Source organism: Colius striatus, chromosome 17, assembly GCF_028858725.1.
Source record: "Colius striatus isolate bColStr4 chromosome 17, bColStr4.1.hap1, whole genome shotgun sequence".
NCBI lineage: Eukaryota > Metazoa > Chordata > Aves > Coliiformes > Coliidae > Colius > Colius striatus.
In genome coordinates this window covers 16,638,534-16,656,053 of record NC_084775.1, presented here as the reverse complement: position 1 = coordinate 16,656,053, position 17,520 = coordinate 16,638,534, and the positions used below count along the sequence as shown (strand labels likewise).

General features: G+C 45.1%; 1 protein-coding gene across 2 annotated transcripts in view; it reads left to right on the top strand.

Moving 5' to 3' along the window:
- The window catches only part of TTC28 (tetratricopeptide repeat domain 28), a 124,193-nt gene that overhangs the window by 31,752 nt on the left and 74,921 nt on the right, over positions 1–17,520 (top strand). Inside the window, exon 1 of one of the 2 annotated variants that reach the window (XM_062009599.1) lies at positions 3,321–3,431. The exons of the other annotated variant lie outside the window; for it this stretch is intronic. Coding sequence (XP_061865583.1) covers positions 3,405–3,431 — 27 coding nt within the window. The 5' untranslated portion in view covers positions 3,321–3,404. Of the gene's footprint in view, positions 1–3,320; positions 3,432–17,520 lie in introns of those variants that run through there. 2 annotated transcript variants of the gene reach the window in all.

The window sequence follows — 17,520 nt, the reverse complement described above, 5'->3', positions numbered from 1 at the left end:
ATAATTAAAATAATCCATGCTACTGCTATACAGCATAGAACAATCAATCTTTATTATCAGGAGAACAGGATGAAATGCTTTAGTCTAGTAGCAAAACTAAAGCATTTCATCCTGTTCTCCTGATAATAAAAAGGTAGATGGACCAAGAGATCGGCATAATATGCAAAAACTTTGTAGGACCTCAAATTGCTTTCCTAGTCTGTGGCATTCTTGCCTATTACTGTGTGCTCTCTCTGGTGCATGTGCTATGACAATGCTAAGCAATCTCAGCACTTTTAATTGAATTGTGTGCTTTTCCTATGCAAGAAAGGAATGGTACTTCATGTGCCCAAAGCACCTTTTCTGTTGAGGTCGGAAGTAAATTTTGATGACAAGTTGTACAAGGACTTGCTGTAAATTAACGTGTAGAGATGAGTCAGTGTTTGCTGATTTCTGGTAAGCTAGATAAGTGATATTATTTTCAGAACTCCAGAACACCAATTACTCCCCTTCAAGGGAGTTCCCTTCTCCTAGACTAGGAGAATTTCTCCCTTTCGTAGCGCACACTTTGCTTAGCAGCTGCAGTAGCTCAGACCAAGTGTGCTGTATCTGGTCTTTAAGCAATTCCAAGGTGTTGTACTTGCTAGTTTGAGTCAGACAAAGGAAGACACAGAATCATTGTAATGAATTGAAAGCTGCTTTAATAAATTCAGAAATAAAAGGATTTGATTTTATTATGCTTTGTGAATTTGCCAAGGGACTTGGTTATTAGGAGCTTGATCTACAGCCCTCTTGCTGTGTTAGTGTATTGTTAACTGTTAAAATGCTGGCTTCTTTCAGATTACCAGTTCAATGAGTGCAGAGGAAAGTATATGTCATAAGATCAAGTTCTTACTCTCTTTGAAATGGTCATAAGGATTCCATTCTCATGATGGAAGAGATGGAAGCTGCGAGCATAAGAGGATGGTTTCAGCATTTTCTGGCTATTGAATCACTAGATACCCAAGGGCTTCCAACTGGGAAGAGAAACTGGGACCTTAAAAACAAAACCAAAAGTCATACAGCATTTTTTCTAATTTTAAAGAAGTCAGATAACTCTCTGGCTTAAGAGTGAAGAATGCTTGCCATTTCCTTCAGATACCAGGCAGCCTTTATTCTGGATATTTTCTATGGCTTTGAAAATGGTGCCAACATTTCTCCTTTTTCAACAGCAGACAAAAAGGGAGTTTAAATATAGCAGAAATGCCAATCACTGGAGTAAGAATTCAGATTAGGAGTGAGCCATCTCACTCCTCTTTTTTTGTGACAGGTGTATATGCACAGCTCCTGCTTTGCTTCCTGTTAATTATCTTTACTCAGGAAGAATTTAAAAAACCCTCCTGTTGATCATGTCAAAACAACACATTTTGCAATCTGTCCGGGAATTAAATTGAGCTTCTTTTTGACAGCATCATGGTAAATGGCATTGTCTGGTTTTAAGCATTTACTTTTTCGAGTACCGACTCTGCCATTTACAGAAATCTTCGGAACTGTCGATGCTAGTTTTTAAGTTGATTTTTAGTCAGTGAATTTCAGGGCACGTTGGCTCTACGGTTCATGTAATAGAACGGCATAGCTCCACGATGGTCTAGCTCAGATGAGTAAAACTAGATAGAGTTCCTTTTCTGCACTGTCGTACCTGTTCTACTCTGTCTCTCCTGCTTTTAAAGGCTTTCTCGCTTGCATCTTTGTTGCCGTTTAGTTTATAGCATGCTGCCACAAGTCCTGTTGGCAATCCAGATGAACAGCAATACAGAACTGAGTGCAGGTGTTTGAGGGTAGTGCAGGACAAGATGGAAACTGATAAAGGTGGCTTTGCAGCTGAGGCTGACATGTTCTGGGACTGTTGCCTGAGCTTTATCTTGATACCAGAATACAGGCAGTCATTGCAGAAGGGATGTGAACTCTGACCACAGAGGCTTGGAGTGGAAACACCCTGTGAGTTCACTGCTCTTGCCTCTATGTGATGTGATCTCCACTATCCTTCAGGACTGAGAACAAAAACAACGAAGCGAAATCGACCGCTGTATTTCCAAGGGACCCAGCAGTGAATATTTGTTATCTGTGTTTTGATTCTACACTTGCCATTACATTTATTGTTTATCTCTGAGATGTTGCTCTGTTGGTCATTCACCATAGCAATGAAAACTATGACTGCACCATCTCAATAATATAAAGCCTAGTTACATTGTGTTGTGGTCAGATATTAAGGATTTTTAACTCTCCCAAGACTCTGCTCAGTTTTTAGAGAGTTGTCTCAGAACAGTACCAAGGTTCTCAGCTGTGACGTTAGCATAACCTGTTTCTCAGAGATGTCTGGGATGCTTAAGCTGCTCAGCTTTACCGTCTGTCTGCAGCATTGTTAATCGGCGAGGGAAGCACAGCGGAACAAATACTCCAACCGCAGTATAAAGCTGAAACCACACAGATATTCCAGTAATAAATTCTGGTTAAATTTCGTGAACAAGCAAATGAGAGAGGAAATGCCGCATCTCTCCAGGGCTCTGCCCGCTGTCTTCTGTCCTTCCCGAGGCGCATCGTGTGCGTTGGCCGCCTACCACCTGTGACCACGCAGCCACCTCCGGGCAGCCGGCGGCACTGACGGGCAGCAGGAGGATCAGCCTGGTCAAGCGGCACAGGGCAGGGGCTTTTCCGCATTCTTCCAGTCTGCGCCTCGGCCGCCCCGCGGCTCTGGCATCCCGGCGGGGCCGTGCGGGGCCAGCGCGGCGCGCAGAGGCCTCGGCTGGCGGGCGGCTCCGGGCGCCCCCGGCTGGCGGCCGCGCGAGCGGGGCTGCACCGACGCCTCCGAGCGCCGCGGCCGCCTGCCGGCCCGGAGGCCCCGCCGGCGCCTCGTCCTGCAGCGGCCGCGGCCCCGCACTCGCGCGCGGGCGGCTGCGGCTCCGGCTCCGGCTCCGGCTGCGGCTGCGGCTCCGGAGCGGGGCGGGGCGTGGGGCGGGGAGCGGGGGCGGGGCGGGGGCAGGACCTGGGGGCTCGCGGCCGGCGCGGGGCGGGGGGGGGCGGCGCGGCGCGCTCTGCCGGCGCCCGCGCCCCTCTCTGCCTCCGTGCCGCGGCGGAGCGGCGCTGGGCCGGGGCTCGGTCTTCGCCGCACACTCGGCGCCGGCGGGGGGGTGGCCGCGCAGGATGCGCCCGGGAGCCGCGGCTCCCTGCGGGCCGCGGGCGTGAGGCGGAGCTGGCCGCCGCCGGCTGAGCAGAGCCGCTCTGCCATGGCCCGCGCGGCGGGGCCGGCTCCTCTCCCGCGGGCGCGGCGGGGCGCGGCGCGGGCCCCGCGGCGGGGCCGGGCAGCATGACCGCAGGCCGCCGGCCCGCCGCGCTCGCCGCCGGCACCCAAGCGCGACCTTGATGTTCCGCGTCGCCGCTCTACAAATATGATGAAATGGCAGCCCCGGAAGAAGGTGGGTGACGAGGAGGGGCCGGGCCCGCGGCCGGCTTCCCCCGGGCCGAGCTGCCCCGAAAGCCGCGGGCGCAGCGGCGCCGCCGGCGCCTCCATCCGCGTTCCAGGTCGCGTCCCGGGGCCGGGCCGCGCCGCCCCGTCTCGTTCCCTCTCCCCGCAGCGGATGCCGCCGCGGGAGGCGTCGCGAACTTTTCTCTCCCGCGATGGCCGCGCTCCGCCGCGCCCGGAACGCCGCGGGGAGGCGGCCGCCGGCCGCGCAGAGTGGGCTGAGGCGCGTGGCAGCCGGCCGCCCCGCTCGGCCCCGGCGGCCCCGCTGAGGCCCGGGCTGCGGTGAACGGCCAGTCTGGTCCCTGCGCCGCTTCCTAAAATGGCAGTGGGCCAGAGCAGCTGCGGGGCTCGGCCAGCGGCGGGCCAGCGGTGCGTGGTCCGAGGCCGCCTTCCGCCGTGTGCTGCCCGTCCGAGCGCGGTGGCTCCCGCGTCTGACGCCGTGCAGGATGTTCGTCTTCCAGCACGCTTGGCAGTGCTTTTTATTGACATTCTTTTAAGGGAAAATCTAGCAAACCGAGCGTGCCGTGCCGCCCCTCCTCAGCAGTGACCCCTCGCTCCTGGCAGCTGTGCACTATTGTACTTTTCATTTTCTTTTTTTACCCCTTTTTTTTCTATTTTTTTTTTCCTTTTGGAAAAACCTGCTTGAACCAGCAGGGCTCTGTCTTTCTTTGTAGCATGATGTGTGATACTGTGTTTTACATCAGGAAAGAAATAGAAATCATATGTGAAATGCATGAGAGCGTCTCTCGCTTTGAGTGCTAGACATGGAAATAAATGGTGCTTCAGAACGTCCTGATTGGAGTGCGTATTGCCACCACATCTCTGGGCAATCCTTCAGGCTTTGTGTCACTGATACCTCATCTCTTTTCAACTGTTCTGAAGCTGTTCCTTTATTTTTTTTCAAGCAGGCAGTTGCTTCTAGTGAGAGGAGTTCTTATTTCAAATCACTCTTCAGCAGGATAAACAGATGATGGGCAAGCTCGATGGGAGCATCTGCATTTTTCAAGCCCCTCTGTGCCTCCTTTCAAACTGTTCTTAAGACGTATACAAGCTATAGATTTTTAAATGTCTGTTTTTACTATTTTCAACTGAATGTGCAGTCACTCATGTGGTTATGGCTATGGAAACCCCTCCAGGCCATGGTTACAGCAGTATTGACTGAACCACTGAAATATTATTTTTGGCTGCTGACTGGACTCCTCAGCTCTGGAAGATTCTGTTTCGAGTGTCAGGATTCACTCTGCAGTATTGGCTCACCCACTTATGCTTAAATCACAATGTCAGATGGCTGGGGTTTTTTTTCCTCTCTGCGTTGCTGTCTCTGTCCAAATTGAGCTGATTTGAGCCACCAAATTTGATTGTGTAGAGGGCACAGAAGAGAGCTGAACTCATCTGAACTATCCAGCATCTTCCTAATCCAAGCAAAAAATGATTCCTGTTCCTGCTATGATGTGATGGAAACTATGTTCATGTTGGAATAGGTTCTGTTTTCAACTGTAGTACCAGTAAAATCTCAGCAGAGGTGATTTTGTCAGTGCTGCCAGCATACTCACGCAAGCATAGCCAGGATTTCTGCTGGCCTGGCCTGAATGCCTTTGTAGTGTTGCAGTCATGTGCTTTACATAGCAGTTTCAAAAAATGACTCATGCAAACTGCTCGGGGAAGCACTGCTGCTCCATTTCTAAGTAGAGCACAAAACGAGGAAGACAGTATATTAGTTAGCTTGACTCCAGCCCTTGGTCATTTGTAGCTGTTAGTTGTTTCTGAAAGTGACTGAGAAGTGATTTTCCTGCCCTTTCCCTGTTAAAATATCCAAGGATGAGAGCTGTCAGTAGACAAGTTGAACGTGTGTGCTGCTGTTTGATTTATTCTATTTGTACTTGTGTTCTTTTGCTTTACTTATTTAAAAAACGCTACTAAATGTTTAAGGTGTTTTGCTCATTGAAGGATTTTTGCTGTTAGACTACGCAGCAAGGATTGCATGCAGTTTATTAGCCCTGTATGTAAACCTGGAGTAAGCCCCTTTGTTTGGTGATGCAACTGTCACCCGTAGTGTGTGAGCCATTATCTTACTTCCAGCTTACATAAAAAAAAAAGGTTGTGACTGTTTCTGTTTCGCTGCTGTAAAGTGTGTATATTTTCCTAAGTTTAGAGAATGATTACTGTTTACTAAATTTGTCCACAAACACTAGGACTAATAAAGACTCTCTTCCTGTTGTCTTGCCTCTGACTCTGTTTCCCTTCAGGTTCTCCCTGCATCTCTGTCTAGCAGGTGGCTGGTTTCAGAACAAGGTTTGTGTTGGTGGCCTGGGTGGCCATTGACACTGGAATATGTTTCTCTGTCAATCAGTGCTCTGAAAAGCCATTGGAGCAGGGGTGGGTGGACAGGGGGACTGCTGCTGCCTTTTGTAAGCCTGTTTCCTTGGGAAGCCAGACTAAAATTTAAGCATAAGATGTCCAGCACATAAGGGTGAGCGTAACTGCACTGACAGACTCTCAGGAGATTAGTAATTAAATCATTCATGATCTGGATTCAGATATGGCCGATGTGTTATGTTGATTATGCTCTTTGAAAAGTGTAAAATTAGCCGTGTTAATGTGCAAGTGGCTCAGACTGCAGGAATTGCATCTTTCCACTCTGTACCTTACCACAACCTCTTTTTGAAGCTTCCTTCAGCTTCAGGATATGGTTTGCTGGAAGGCTGTGTAGCTCGACTCCTGCATACTGTCCTAGGGATGCTCTCTCAGTTGGCTCCCTGGAGAATGAACAGTCTGCACTGTGGTGCTTTTTGCTGGATTTCATTGCTCCGATCTCCCCTCAGGCTGCTCCAGCGATGACTAGGATTTGTTGCAGCCTCTCAGCTGCGGGAAGAAGAGAGTGGCTTGGATAGTGGTGTGTTCTTGCTTGCTAGTGCAGATTGTTTTGTCTGTGAATAGTAACAATCAGTGAAGCTGTTATACGTGTGATCACATAATGGGATACTGGACTTGAGGCGAGAAAGCACTCTAAAAATTATTAAAGCCAGCAGGTTGAATAAAGGGGTGCTTCAGGTTTATTCAGCGTACCTTGATTGTTATGCAGGAGCAGTGTGGTAAATTTTGCATGCTTAAGAAGCCTTATGACAGAAACTGGTTTAGATACTAAAATACTGTGTATAGGAGTCATTTGCTACTTGGTTGCAATGACTAAATGCTGGACAAAACCTAAAATCACTGACTGTCAGGTGCAGATTTTGTGAAGGATTCAATAAATCATTGACAACAACGCAGTGATGAACTGCAATATCCCTTTGTTACTGGCATGTATGTTTACTAAGAACATTTCAGTAAGAGGATTCATTCATATATAGTTACTCCTGATAGCAAACTGATCTTTTATTTTACTTTGATTTTCCACTCCGTCTTGCCCATTGCTGCTTCTTTTCCCCAGTTTTATAACTGGCAGTTATTAGAGAGTACTTCAACTTGAAAGTGTTCACAGTAAGCTTTCCTATCTTGTATTTCTCAAGAGCCTTTTAAAGTCTAAATTCACCTTCTTACCTGCTTAAATAAACAAAAATGGTTCATATTCCTGACCTCTTAAATATTGCAGGTCTTTCCATTTAAGGCCATCCAGTACTTGGCTCTGGAGTGATGTTATGCCTGAATTCATAGCAGTTTGAGCTGGTAATCCATCTTTCTGAAGAGTGAGAGCTCTGTCCTGCTCTCCTCTAACAGCGACCTGGAATGAAGGAGATTCTTCGAAAGCTGTCAGGTCTAAGGAGGTGTAGGCTCTGTGGCTGAACTGGAACCTGTGCCAGTCGCAGGGCTTTGTTTTTCATACTTCGAGGGTAAGCGTTATCTCCAGACCTCTGCAAGCTTTGCCTGCTGGAGGCCTGCTTGCTAAAGATTTCTGAATGTTGTGGCCTTGTGGTGGTTTTTTTGTGTGTTTAGTTGTTTTTTTGTTTGTAGTTTTGAAGAAGAAAGCCTTGAGAAGAAAAGGCTAAGAGATGATCTTACTGCTGAATAAGCAGGAGGAGGCACCTATCAAGAACACACAGAGGAAATGAGATTGGGATTGGTGATTCTTGTTATTATCAGAGATAGATGCATATTGTGGCAGAACAGAACTATGGGTTAATCAGCATGACAACAACGCAGATTTGCCAAGAAATGATCCCTCCTGTATTTCCTAAACAGAGCATTTGATAGGAGTACTCTTTGCAGTAAGTGCTGTACTGGAGAATTTCAGAGTAGAAGATAATTACTTGTAATTATGGAAATTTCTGTAAGGGAAATTGTCTTAATTTGTTCCTGTTAAGAAATGGAATTACTCTAGTTGCAATATTTGAATCTTTGTAGGAGATTAATGCAATCTTCCTTCACTACTGTGAATGGGGTTTGTAACCTTCTGGTATATCTAAAATTACCCTTTTAATCCTGCTCATCCGTTTCAACTTCTACTAAAACTTTGTTTGGTTTAGAAGATAAATCAATAATATGTACAAAGCTTCTCTTAAACCAAGTCTGTTATTTCAAGAGCTGACAAAAGTTGTTACAAATGAGCATGCAGAAGCACAAGAGGAAAGTTAGGTGTGGCTAAAGGTAGAAGAACAGGATGTGGTACTCAGCAAAGGTAAGAATTTATTCCTTATAGCAAAGGTGAGAGACATACATGTTGTACCTGTGTGCTCTGATAATTGTGAATGCTTGGTCAAAGCAAAATTTCAAGTGTGGTTTGTGTGTTCCGTGGGTAAGAAGCCTTTTCAGTGGAGAGCAAGCTGCAGACAATCATAACAAAGTAAGCAAGTGGGGCAGGGAGATAGAACTGGGCAGGGAGATAGAACTAGACAGTCTTTTCCAGGTCAGTGCAACGTGTTCTTCTGCTGCTTGGAGAGGACGTGAACCTGCTCTGCCCACATGCAAAATCAGAAGCCATTGAGATGTAACCAGCATGGTGCCATGTTCAAACATTTGCAGCCTGTCTCTCGGCAAGGCTGATGTCTTAGCTTGGTACTGCCTTACAGAGCTTCCACTTGAGTAAAGGCTCGTGTCTGTCCCTTTTTGCAGACAATCAAGCTTATGTCAAATTTGCTTTGTAGACACTGCTCTGCACAGTTTATTATCTTGCTGTATTTGGATATGTTGATCAGATCTCTATATTTTAATTGGACACTGGAAAATAATTTAATGATGCAAAGTCTTTCTGACAAGTTTGAATGTTACTTCTCAGTGTTATGTGGAAAAAATGGAGTCCTCAGCTGCCAAATGAAATTAGTGCTTTTTAGCATATTTCTGAGTTCTTTGTGCTACTTAATTTAAGCAGAAGTTTAACTCCTGGTCTGGTTAATGGAGCCTCGTAAATAGGGATTCCTGGGCCAATTTGTAAGAATAGCAGCAGCTTGTATTGGTGAGTATGTTTAACTGGAAACTTGTAATACTGGTTTGACAGAAACAGCTAAGCATATGAATTTGACCAAATACAGCAAAGTGAAATTGCAGTTTATTGCTATAGGTTGGATGGACTGGTTCAGCCATAGAGTGTTTGGGAAGGAGTGCATGTGTGTGGAGGACTGGGGAAGGATTCCTTTGATGAAATGAACAAGATGGTCCAAAACTAGGCTACAGAAATGCTTAGAGAGGCATAACAGCAGAAACCCAGGATGGCGGATTTTTTGCTGAGGTGCTGGCTTAAAAAGGTTTGGAATGACAAAGAGGGAAATATTCTCTGATTGCTTTCTCCTGTGCTGAGAAAACCAGGACTTTATAAATGATAAAATGCACAACTGTATTATCATCCTCTCAGAGACCATTACTCTTTATCCACAGCTGAAAATGGTGGCAGCATTCATCCTGGCATAATGTTAAAACTGTACAGGTTGTGCCATCAGCATAACTCAGCTTCTTCTCACAAAGGCAAGGCTGTGTGACCTGAGCTGATCCAGTGGTGCTCACCCAGCTGATGTAGTGTCTGTGCATCTGGAAGCAGACCCACAGAGAGCCATTCTGGACAGCCATTCTGGTTTCAGAGGGCTGAGCTCCCACTGTGGCTCCCTGTGCTCTGTAGGAGGAGTGGAGTGGGGCTGCCGTGACCTGGCCCGCAGGAGAGGCTGCTGCTGACTCTGGTGCTTGGAGGCCAGGCCTTGGTTGTGCTGTTGTGATTGGGTTTGGGGGTTTCTTTAATGATAAGTCATGGTTTCATAAAGGGTTTTTCTTTCCATTATATGGAAAAGTGATTCTTCCTATCAAAATTGGTTATTGTTTCTTCTATTCTTTTTATTATTTACGAGCATGTTACATTTAATGGAGTGAATGTGGACTGTAAGATAAACCAATGTGTGGTATCTTATTGCGAGCTGTGTTTACATGCCTTTCCTGGGATCATGAACAGTTTGGTGACTTCAGATACTTAAACAACCCAGACTTAGCCTTGCTTAGTTTCTTGCCTGAAGTACACTACATTGGAACAAAATTGTACAGCTGACGTGGGAGTGTCTATGGGATAGCCTAGCCTGGAACTCTGGAAATAGAATTAAGTTTTGTGGTTTTAGTTGCAAATAATTTCTGTCCTTTTAATGGAAAATAGTTTGTAAAAGCACTTCTTGCAGTTAGTGTACAAATGGGTTGAATCACTCCTGGACATAAACTGTTGTTTTTCCGACCATTGGCATGGTGAAGCAGTTGGGTATTGCATGAGGCAGGTATCTCCTACTGTGGCCAGGGGAGGCTGGGTACCTTGGCTTGTAGGGTTGTATACAAATTGACTGTTTACATCTCCCCTCCAAGCCAAAGCTGTTAATGCAGAGACATCCAGACACAAACCAGCTAGTGCAGACTTAGGCTGGCTCCCAGCAGGCAGAGGAATAGTCTTTACTGTGCTGCTGCAGGGAGGCTCAAGTGCAGAGGAACTTAATGTGTCTGCGTGCCAGTCTTCTGGGCCTTGCTTGAGTGGGGGGTTGTATCTGCCATAGCTCTGGGCACATGTCTCTCTTGGAGGAGGCAGGATCTTCAGCCTCAGTTCTGTGGTGTGGAGGTGGCTGAGCATCTCTGGGGAGTCAGCTGGGGGTGTGTGTGGGGCGCTTGTTGGTAGAGATGCTTCTCTTGGTCAGCCCAGCTGGGTCAGGACCCAAATGAAATAGTGCAGTTCTGGGAGCTGCCGCCTCCTTAACTGAATTCAGATGCTATATATTTGGGAAGAAGCATGGCAAAATATGTTCTGAGCAGAACAGCCACCAGTGGTAAAACCACTGTCTGATCTCATGGTAAACGATGCTGGTTTTCTTTCAGGATTTGTGGGGATTTTTGTGGGGTTTTTTTACCTTGTCAATATTAGTTTCTTTTCTGTTGTGATTATCTTGTAACCTGCCAGCTGATGATACTGGCCCATTAATGTTGAAACTCAAGTCTGGAATGGAATGAAAGGTAATTCCATTGGTATTCTGCCAAGCATCCACATTTCCCTGACAAACCTGCTGTCATGTAACTTCTTGAACAAACACCACTAAGGCAGGCTGTCCGTAAGCCTCCCATATAGATGACTGCAAGGGGCTGGCAACTCTGCCTTCTTTGAAAGTGGAATCACACCTAAACAGCCATGAATTAGCCTCCATAAAATGTTCCACTATTTTTATTCTTTAAGTGGCAGTAAGGAGGGACTTAGGCTGATACATAAAATATCCAGCTGTGTTATTCATGTTAATTAGGACTTTACAGAGACTGTTATAACTTGGCACAATCCCATTTTCCGTAGAAATGTTAATCTGTTATGGTTGGAGAGACCTTTCATGAATTTCTGGGTTCTGAATTTTTGCTGTTTCTCAGATGCAGACCCATGCCTGGCATATCTAGGGAGAGAAGTGCCACTGACAGTCTGCCACAATGTGGAATGTATACCACAGGGTCTTCTCTCCCTAGACGTGATAGTTTTTGCCATGTTCCAGGTGCATTGTACTTAACAGATTTTACGGTCTTTTTCTCTCTACTTTTCATCTGTTTTAACTGATAACTTTAACACCCTTCATGTGTAAGAAGGCAAGCCCTCTCCCCTCAGTGGCTGGACAGCTATCAATACAAATTACCTCTGACCCTTGGACTACTAGCTTCTTGTTAGCGTAGCTGCTCATCTTGAAAAGTCTAGTGTTAAGCTTCATTTGATGTAGAAAGTGCTGAGAAATTAATTGGAAGTCGTGTTTAACTTCTGTCTGGGATTTTCTGAGATCAGATCAATGCAGCTCAAATTAAAGAAGAAAATATCTTCCTTTCAGGAAGTAAAGTAGCTCCCTCAGTAAGTATTGCTATTGAGCTCTTGTCTTCTTCAGTATGGCACCAGTTCTTAGTGACACAATAAAGAATGGATTTCTTAAGTTGTATGAGCAGCAGATTGAGCTATAGTGTATTTTGCAGTGGAGGAATGTGCTTGAAAGTGAGCCAAAAGCTGTCCCTTCCCTTTTCATCTATTAAAAAGTACATTAACACTGTCAATCAGTGGGCTTCAGAGGTTAGACAAATGCAGTCAGCATCTGCCAATAAAATCAAAGATTTAACACATCTTGGTATCAAAGTTACATTAAAAGAGAGAAATTTGCCGTATGGGCATAAGCCTCAGCAGTGCTTCAGCTCTGATGACTCTGAACGAGTACCCAGTACTTTGAAATCTGCAGTTCCCACTGTTTAAAACAGCATGACCTACTCTGCAGTGTTGGGGAGGGAGTTCAGTGCTTCTTTATGAAAGAAAAATGCATGACGCGGTGAAGGATGGTAAGGTCAGCTGTTAGAGTTAGCAGAATCTTTCAGCGTTAAGTCACAGTGTGTCGTACTTCTTAATGCAGCTGGTTGTATGATGATGAATTTTTTGAGTACAGATGTCACTTTTATATGTTCTTCTTAAACTTTTTTTTCTGTGTTTAGCTGGCAGACATGAAAAACATTTTGTGGAGTCTGTATGTTGCTTTCCTTACTAGCTGGTATTATCTTCTGAGTGGTTAGTAGCAGCAGTTTCAGCCCAGCAGTCCAATCTAAAGTTCACATGAGTTAATGGAGAATTTACTGTCATCTTTGGCAGGCGTTGGATCTGGGTCTGCCCCACCACTTTTATGCCAGGCCTGCTGAAGACGTTAGTGTTGAGATGGGCAACGAAGCTGGCGAAGGGTCTGGAGAACAAGTCCAGTGGGGAGCATTTGAGGGAGCTGGGGATGGTTAGCGTGGAGAAAAGGAGGCTGAAAAGAGACATGATCACTCTCTACAACTTCCAGAAGGGGAGTTGTAGTGAGGTGGGAGTCGATCTCCTCTCTCCAATGATGGGATGTGAGGAAGTGGCCTCAGGTTGCACCTGGAGAGGTTTAGATTAGAGATGAGGAAGAACTTTTTCACTGAGAGGGTGGTTAAGCACTGGAAAGGGGCTGCCCAGGGAAGGGGTGGAGTTACTATCGCTAGGAATGTTTAAAAGATGCATAGATGAGGTGCTGAGGGACATGGTTTAGTTCAGTGATGGGCTTAGCAGTGGTAGCTTAGTGGTTGGACTTGGTGATCTTCAAGGTCTTTTCTAACTGTATTGATTCTGTGGTGATCTCCATATTGTACATTACTCAATGGAGAACTTCTGGGGCAATTGTGGTTGTTTAGTGGTTCTGCATTTTCACAGCAACTTTGGGGGTCGGCTGAGGGTTCAGGATGGCAAGTATTACCACCTGGGTCAGGAAACTCCGGAGAGCTTTTTTTTTCCTTCCCATTTTGTCTTTGAAGCTGGATTGTTTCATTTGTTCTGCTTGGGAATGTCTAGATATTATGAAACAAAATTGTAAACATGCTACAGCACTTTGAGTTATAAGCAATTCAGCTGTTTTAAATGTAAATGGTGTAGGATTATGTACTTGATTTGTTATAGCTTCCTAATTCTGCCTGCCTCAGCACTTTCTTGGCAGTTAATTGGATCATGGCTTAGAGAAGTGTTCCATAAGCTGCTGAAAACAGCTTTGCTAAAGTCTGAGACACTTTCTTCCATGGTTACATAGCAAATCTGCACTCTGTGATAATTAGTGAGGAGTTGCTCCTGTGGCCCAGTTACTGTCTTCTGCAGCTTTTTTCCTACGAAATCCTCTCTCCCCAAAGTTTGGAGGTCTGTTATTTTGGATGTGGATGTGTGCAGTAGTTAGAACAGACCTGTGTTTCAGCAGGTAAATAAATGTGGGGAGAGACAATATTTTGCAAGGGCCTTGAGTGAGAGATGTCAGTTTCCCGAAAGCTACAGTTGTCACACAGTGAGTGGGTAAGTGTGGCAGTTGAATGACAGGCGTGTATGCAGAGTAGAACGGGCAGACTGCATAAATGTAATTTTCTGACTCAAACTTTTGTTATTAACTGAATTCACAGTTGTTGTGATATAGATGTGAGGTTGAGTCTGCCATTCCAGATTCTAATTTCTGTTTTTCTCTGCTTTCTTTTGTGGGTAGCAACCTATTCCTAGCTCAGATTTTCAAGTTGTACTCCCTGCAGTGGTTATGGTACATTGTGTCTATTGCAGAAGCTAAAGTAACAGTTTAGGGCAGATCTTGCTTAATTTAGGCAGAAGGTGTAAGTCTTCTTATGTGGCAAGACAGCTACAATTCAGTTAGTCATTGCACAGAGCCTTTGGCTGTGTGAGTCAGTCTCCTGTTTGCTGAGACCATCTAAACCCTTGAGACTTAAAAGACTGATGATCTGCCAGGTACAACATTTATTTCTTAAACAGGTTAATAGATTTTCTAGTTTTAACCTTAATCTTATCCCGTTAATCATCTCAGCATTGACTGATTAATGTTTTCATTCCAATAAGCAGCTAAAACTAGGATTCACCCCGTTACAGATGGTCACGTTAGCTGCATTAACCTGTACCCACTTTGTAGGCTTGTGTTTCAGTGCAGCATAACTGACCCCAGATCTTGCAGGTATCTCCAGAGACATTATTAGCGAGACTGTTAGACTCTTTATGGTCCTGCTGGCAGCTGACCTATCCACTTTTATGCAGAATCCAGGGCTTCTGTGGTAAATCCTAGAAAACCTGGACCCCGCCCCAAGACAATCTGTGCTGTTGTCACGGTTTGACATGACAGCTGTTTCTGGGAAGGGGGAAGGCTCTGTAAAGATGGCTCATGAAAGAAGTTGTTCGAAACTCTCCAGCTCTGAGCCAGGCCCACTTCTGAGTTTGTTTACAGTTCGTTGAAGACCCCTCATCAGGGGCAGTGATTTTCTTCATTAAAGACCCTGTGCCAGGGGCAGTGACTATGGCTGGAGGAGGCCGTGTCCCATGGGAGGGACCTTGTATCTGCAGAAGCTGCAACTGAGGAGAAGAACCCACACCAGAGGTTTTCACTAAGGACTGTGTCCCATGGGAGGGACTCCGTATCAGAGCAGGAGAAGAATACCAGGAGTCATCCTCCTCTGAGAGGAGAGAAGCAGCAGAGCCCATCATTTTCTGCAACAGGCAGAGTCCTGTGGATTCTGATAAAAATACCTTCCTGTATTCAGAAATGTGTTCTTTTCATGGTAGTGAAAGCACACTAATCAGGCAGCACATCCGTGGAAAGAATTTAAAGGGCATTTACTTACTGATTGTGAAATTAAAATAAATTTGTCTGTCTTTATTTATGTGCTCACTGGAAAATGGACTAAGGGAAATTGTCTAAAATCTTGAGCGCTGCTGCTATGCAGCGAAGAGTATATACCAGAAATTGGAGGGAGTGGCTGGGGGGTTGTTTATAAACACTTTGACTCATGTAAAAGCTAGGAGAAGATTGTGATCCTCTGAGCCTCATGAATAGTGAACTGTGATCATGGAAAATATTGCCAAAAGATGCTGTTCTGTTGGAAATTCATGAACTTTTGTTAAGTTGGCTTTGTTCTTTGGTGACTATAGAGATTTAGGACTTAGTTTACTTACCACAGCATACTTTGGGTTGGAAGGAACCTTTAAAGGTCATCTAGTCCAGAAACTCTTCAAAATTGGACTTTAATTTTGGCACTGATAGGTCATGCCTACCATCTGGAGGTCTTTGGTGGAAATGTTAATAGTATCTCCTCCTTGGTGGGGTTCCAGGCACTTCTTCAGTATCAACAGGGTTTGTATCACTTCGCACTGAAATACAGCTGCTGCAAGATGACATTGTAATTATTAACTCTCAGGCACTGGGGGTAAAACCCCAGTACTTACTCTGTAACATTGTTTACCTGGTGTATTTATCATGAAGCTGCTATATGAACCACAGTTTTATGTGATCCTGTGAGTGTCATCCTAGCTTCTTCAAAACATCCAACAGGCAGCTGGGTCTGTCTCCTAAATATGGCTTTTAATCACACAAGGTCCTAATGGCTGTGTAAAGTGCTGATCAGTTCATTGTTTTAATTTTCGTTGTGTTTTCTTTCAGCTTCTGGCATCTCTAGTGTTCATGAGACAATTCCATCTTTGTTTCAGTGTTATGGTTTAATGTGCAGTGACTGGTGGCAGTACTACGCTCGGAGCTTGTGAAGTCTCTCTGAATTAGTTTGCTTGCATCTGTGTGAAGAACTGAAGCCAAAAGCCTCTCCTTTTAGAGGATTAGAATCACATCATTACTGGAGGGAGTTCAGAGAAGAGTGAAAAAAGTGATTAGGGGCCTGGAGGGACTGATGTATGAGGAAAGATCAAAGGGGCTAAATTTGTGTCATTTGGATAACTGGCAGTGAATGGGGAACATGAAAGTCTGTGGTTATTGACTATGTATAAACTGGGAAGGGTTGGGGAAGAGATTATTCAGGGTGAGATGGTGGGGGAGAATGAGATTACATTAGCAAGGGCAAAACAGCTGCTAAATAGGGAAATTTCTCAACAATAAGGTAACTTAGGATGCTTAGTTGCCTCTTGCTATAAATCCAATGACTTAATACACTGCTACTGCTCTTTAATACACTGATGAATAGTGTGTTCTAGATAGCAGTATAAAGCAAAGATTGATGCAAAATTGACTTTGTGGTTGTATGTATCTTTGGCCTTGGTAGCCATCTCTGCAGGTATCTCATTTCGGTGGAACTCGCTGAACAGAGCAGCAGGTAGGGCATTGCAAGAAACAGACCTTTCCTTCTTCATTAGAATTAACATGAGAAGACTGATGGAGATCACCTGTCTGTACCCTTCCTCTTGCAGTTGTTAGGGATTTCAAAAAGAGTTAAGTACTGCACAGGGTCAGTAGTTGTGTAGCTTTGGTTCAGAAGTTTGGACTACAGCCCAGATATTAACGTGGGAATTAGAAATTGCAGGAATTCACAGTATTTTAGATAATGTGTCCAGGATGCTGCTTTACTAGTGTACTTTCTCCCAGGCATCCTGTGCCCTTGCAGTCACATTCATACCTCCCTGCTGAATCACTTTCATAACAACCTTTAAATAAGTCTAGGCTTCTGTATGAATGGATAGATTATCTTTTCTACTAATGTTAATAATGTCTTAATAAATGCAACACACATCTTGGAAATTCCAGACTTAAGTTCTAGCTGAATTTTCACCTTCAACTGAAGTGGTGGTCATGTGGAGTCTTGTGGCTTGAACATTTTCTTTCTCAGCTGGTTATAGCACCAAAGCCTGGGAGAAGGGTTATGTGCCATCACTAACTCAGCGTTTTCTATCCCATCGTTAATTTCAAGCAAAACTTTTACATTAGCATATATTTGCCAGTATAAACTGTTGTGGCACTCTTTTTCTATCTGGCTGGGAATAATAAGTTGCTAGTTGGAGGAGATTACAACAGCTCTGGACAAGTATGTTTCATGTGACTGGTGAAACAAGATTAAACCTACAAGAAGCTCAGTGAAACAATGAGCTGATTATTATTGAACTGCAGTTACAGGTGTGTGAGCTGGTGTATGCACATGTTCAGACCTGTGCAATGCATTGGTGCCTTTTCAGGTACTAATGCTCCTTTTGTTTGCTGAAGTAGAAAAATCATGGGGTGGGCCAAGAGCAAGCGGTACGGTTGGGCTGAGATGCTCACCAAGGTTCAACTACACCACCAGCCCTCCCAAGACAGGGTGTAGCAGATAGAGCCAGATAACCTGGC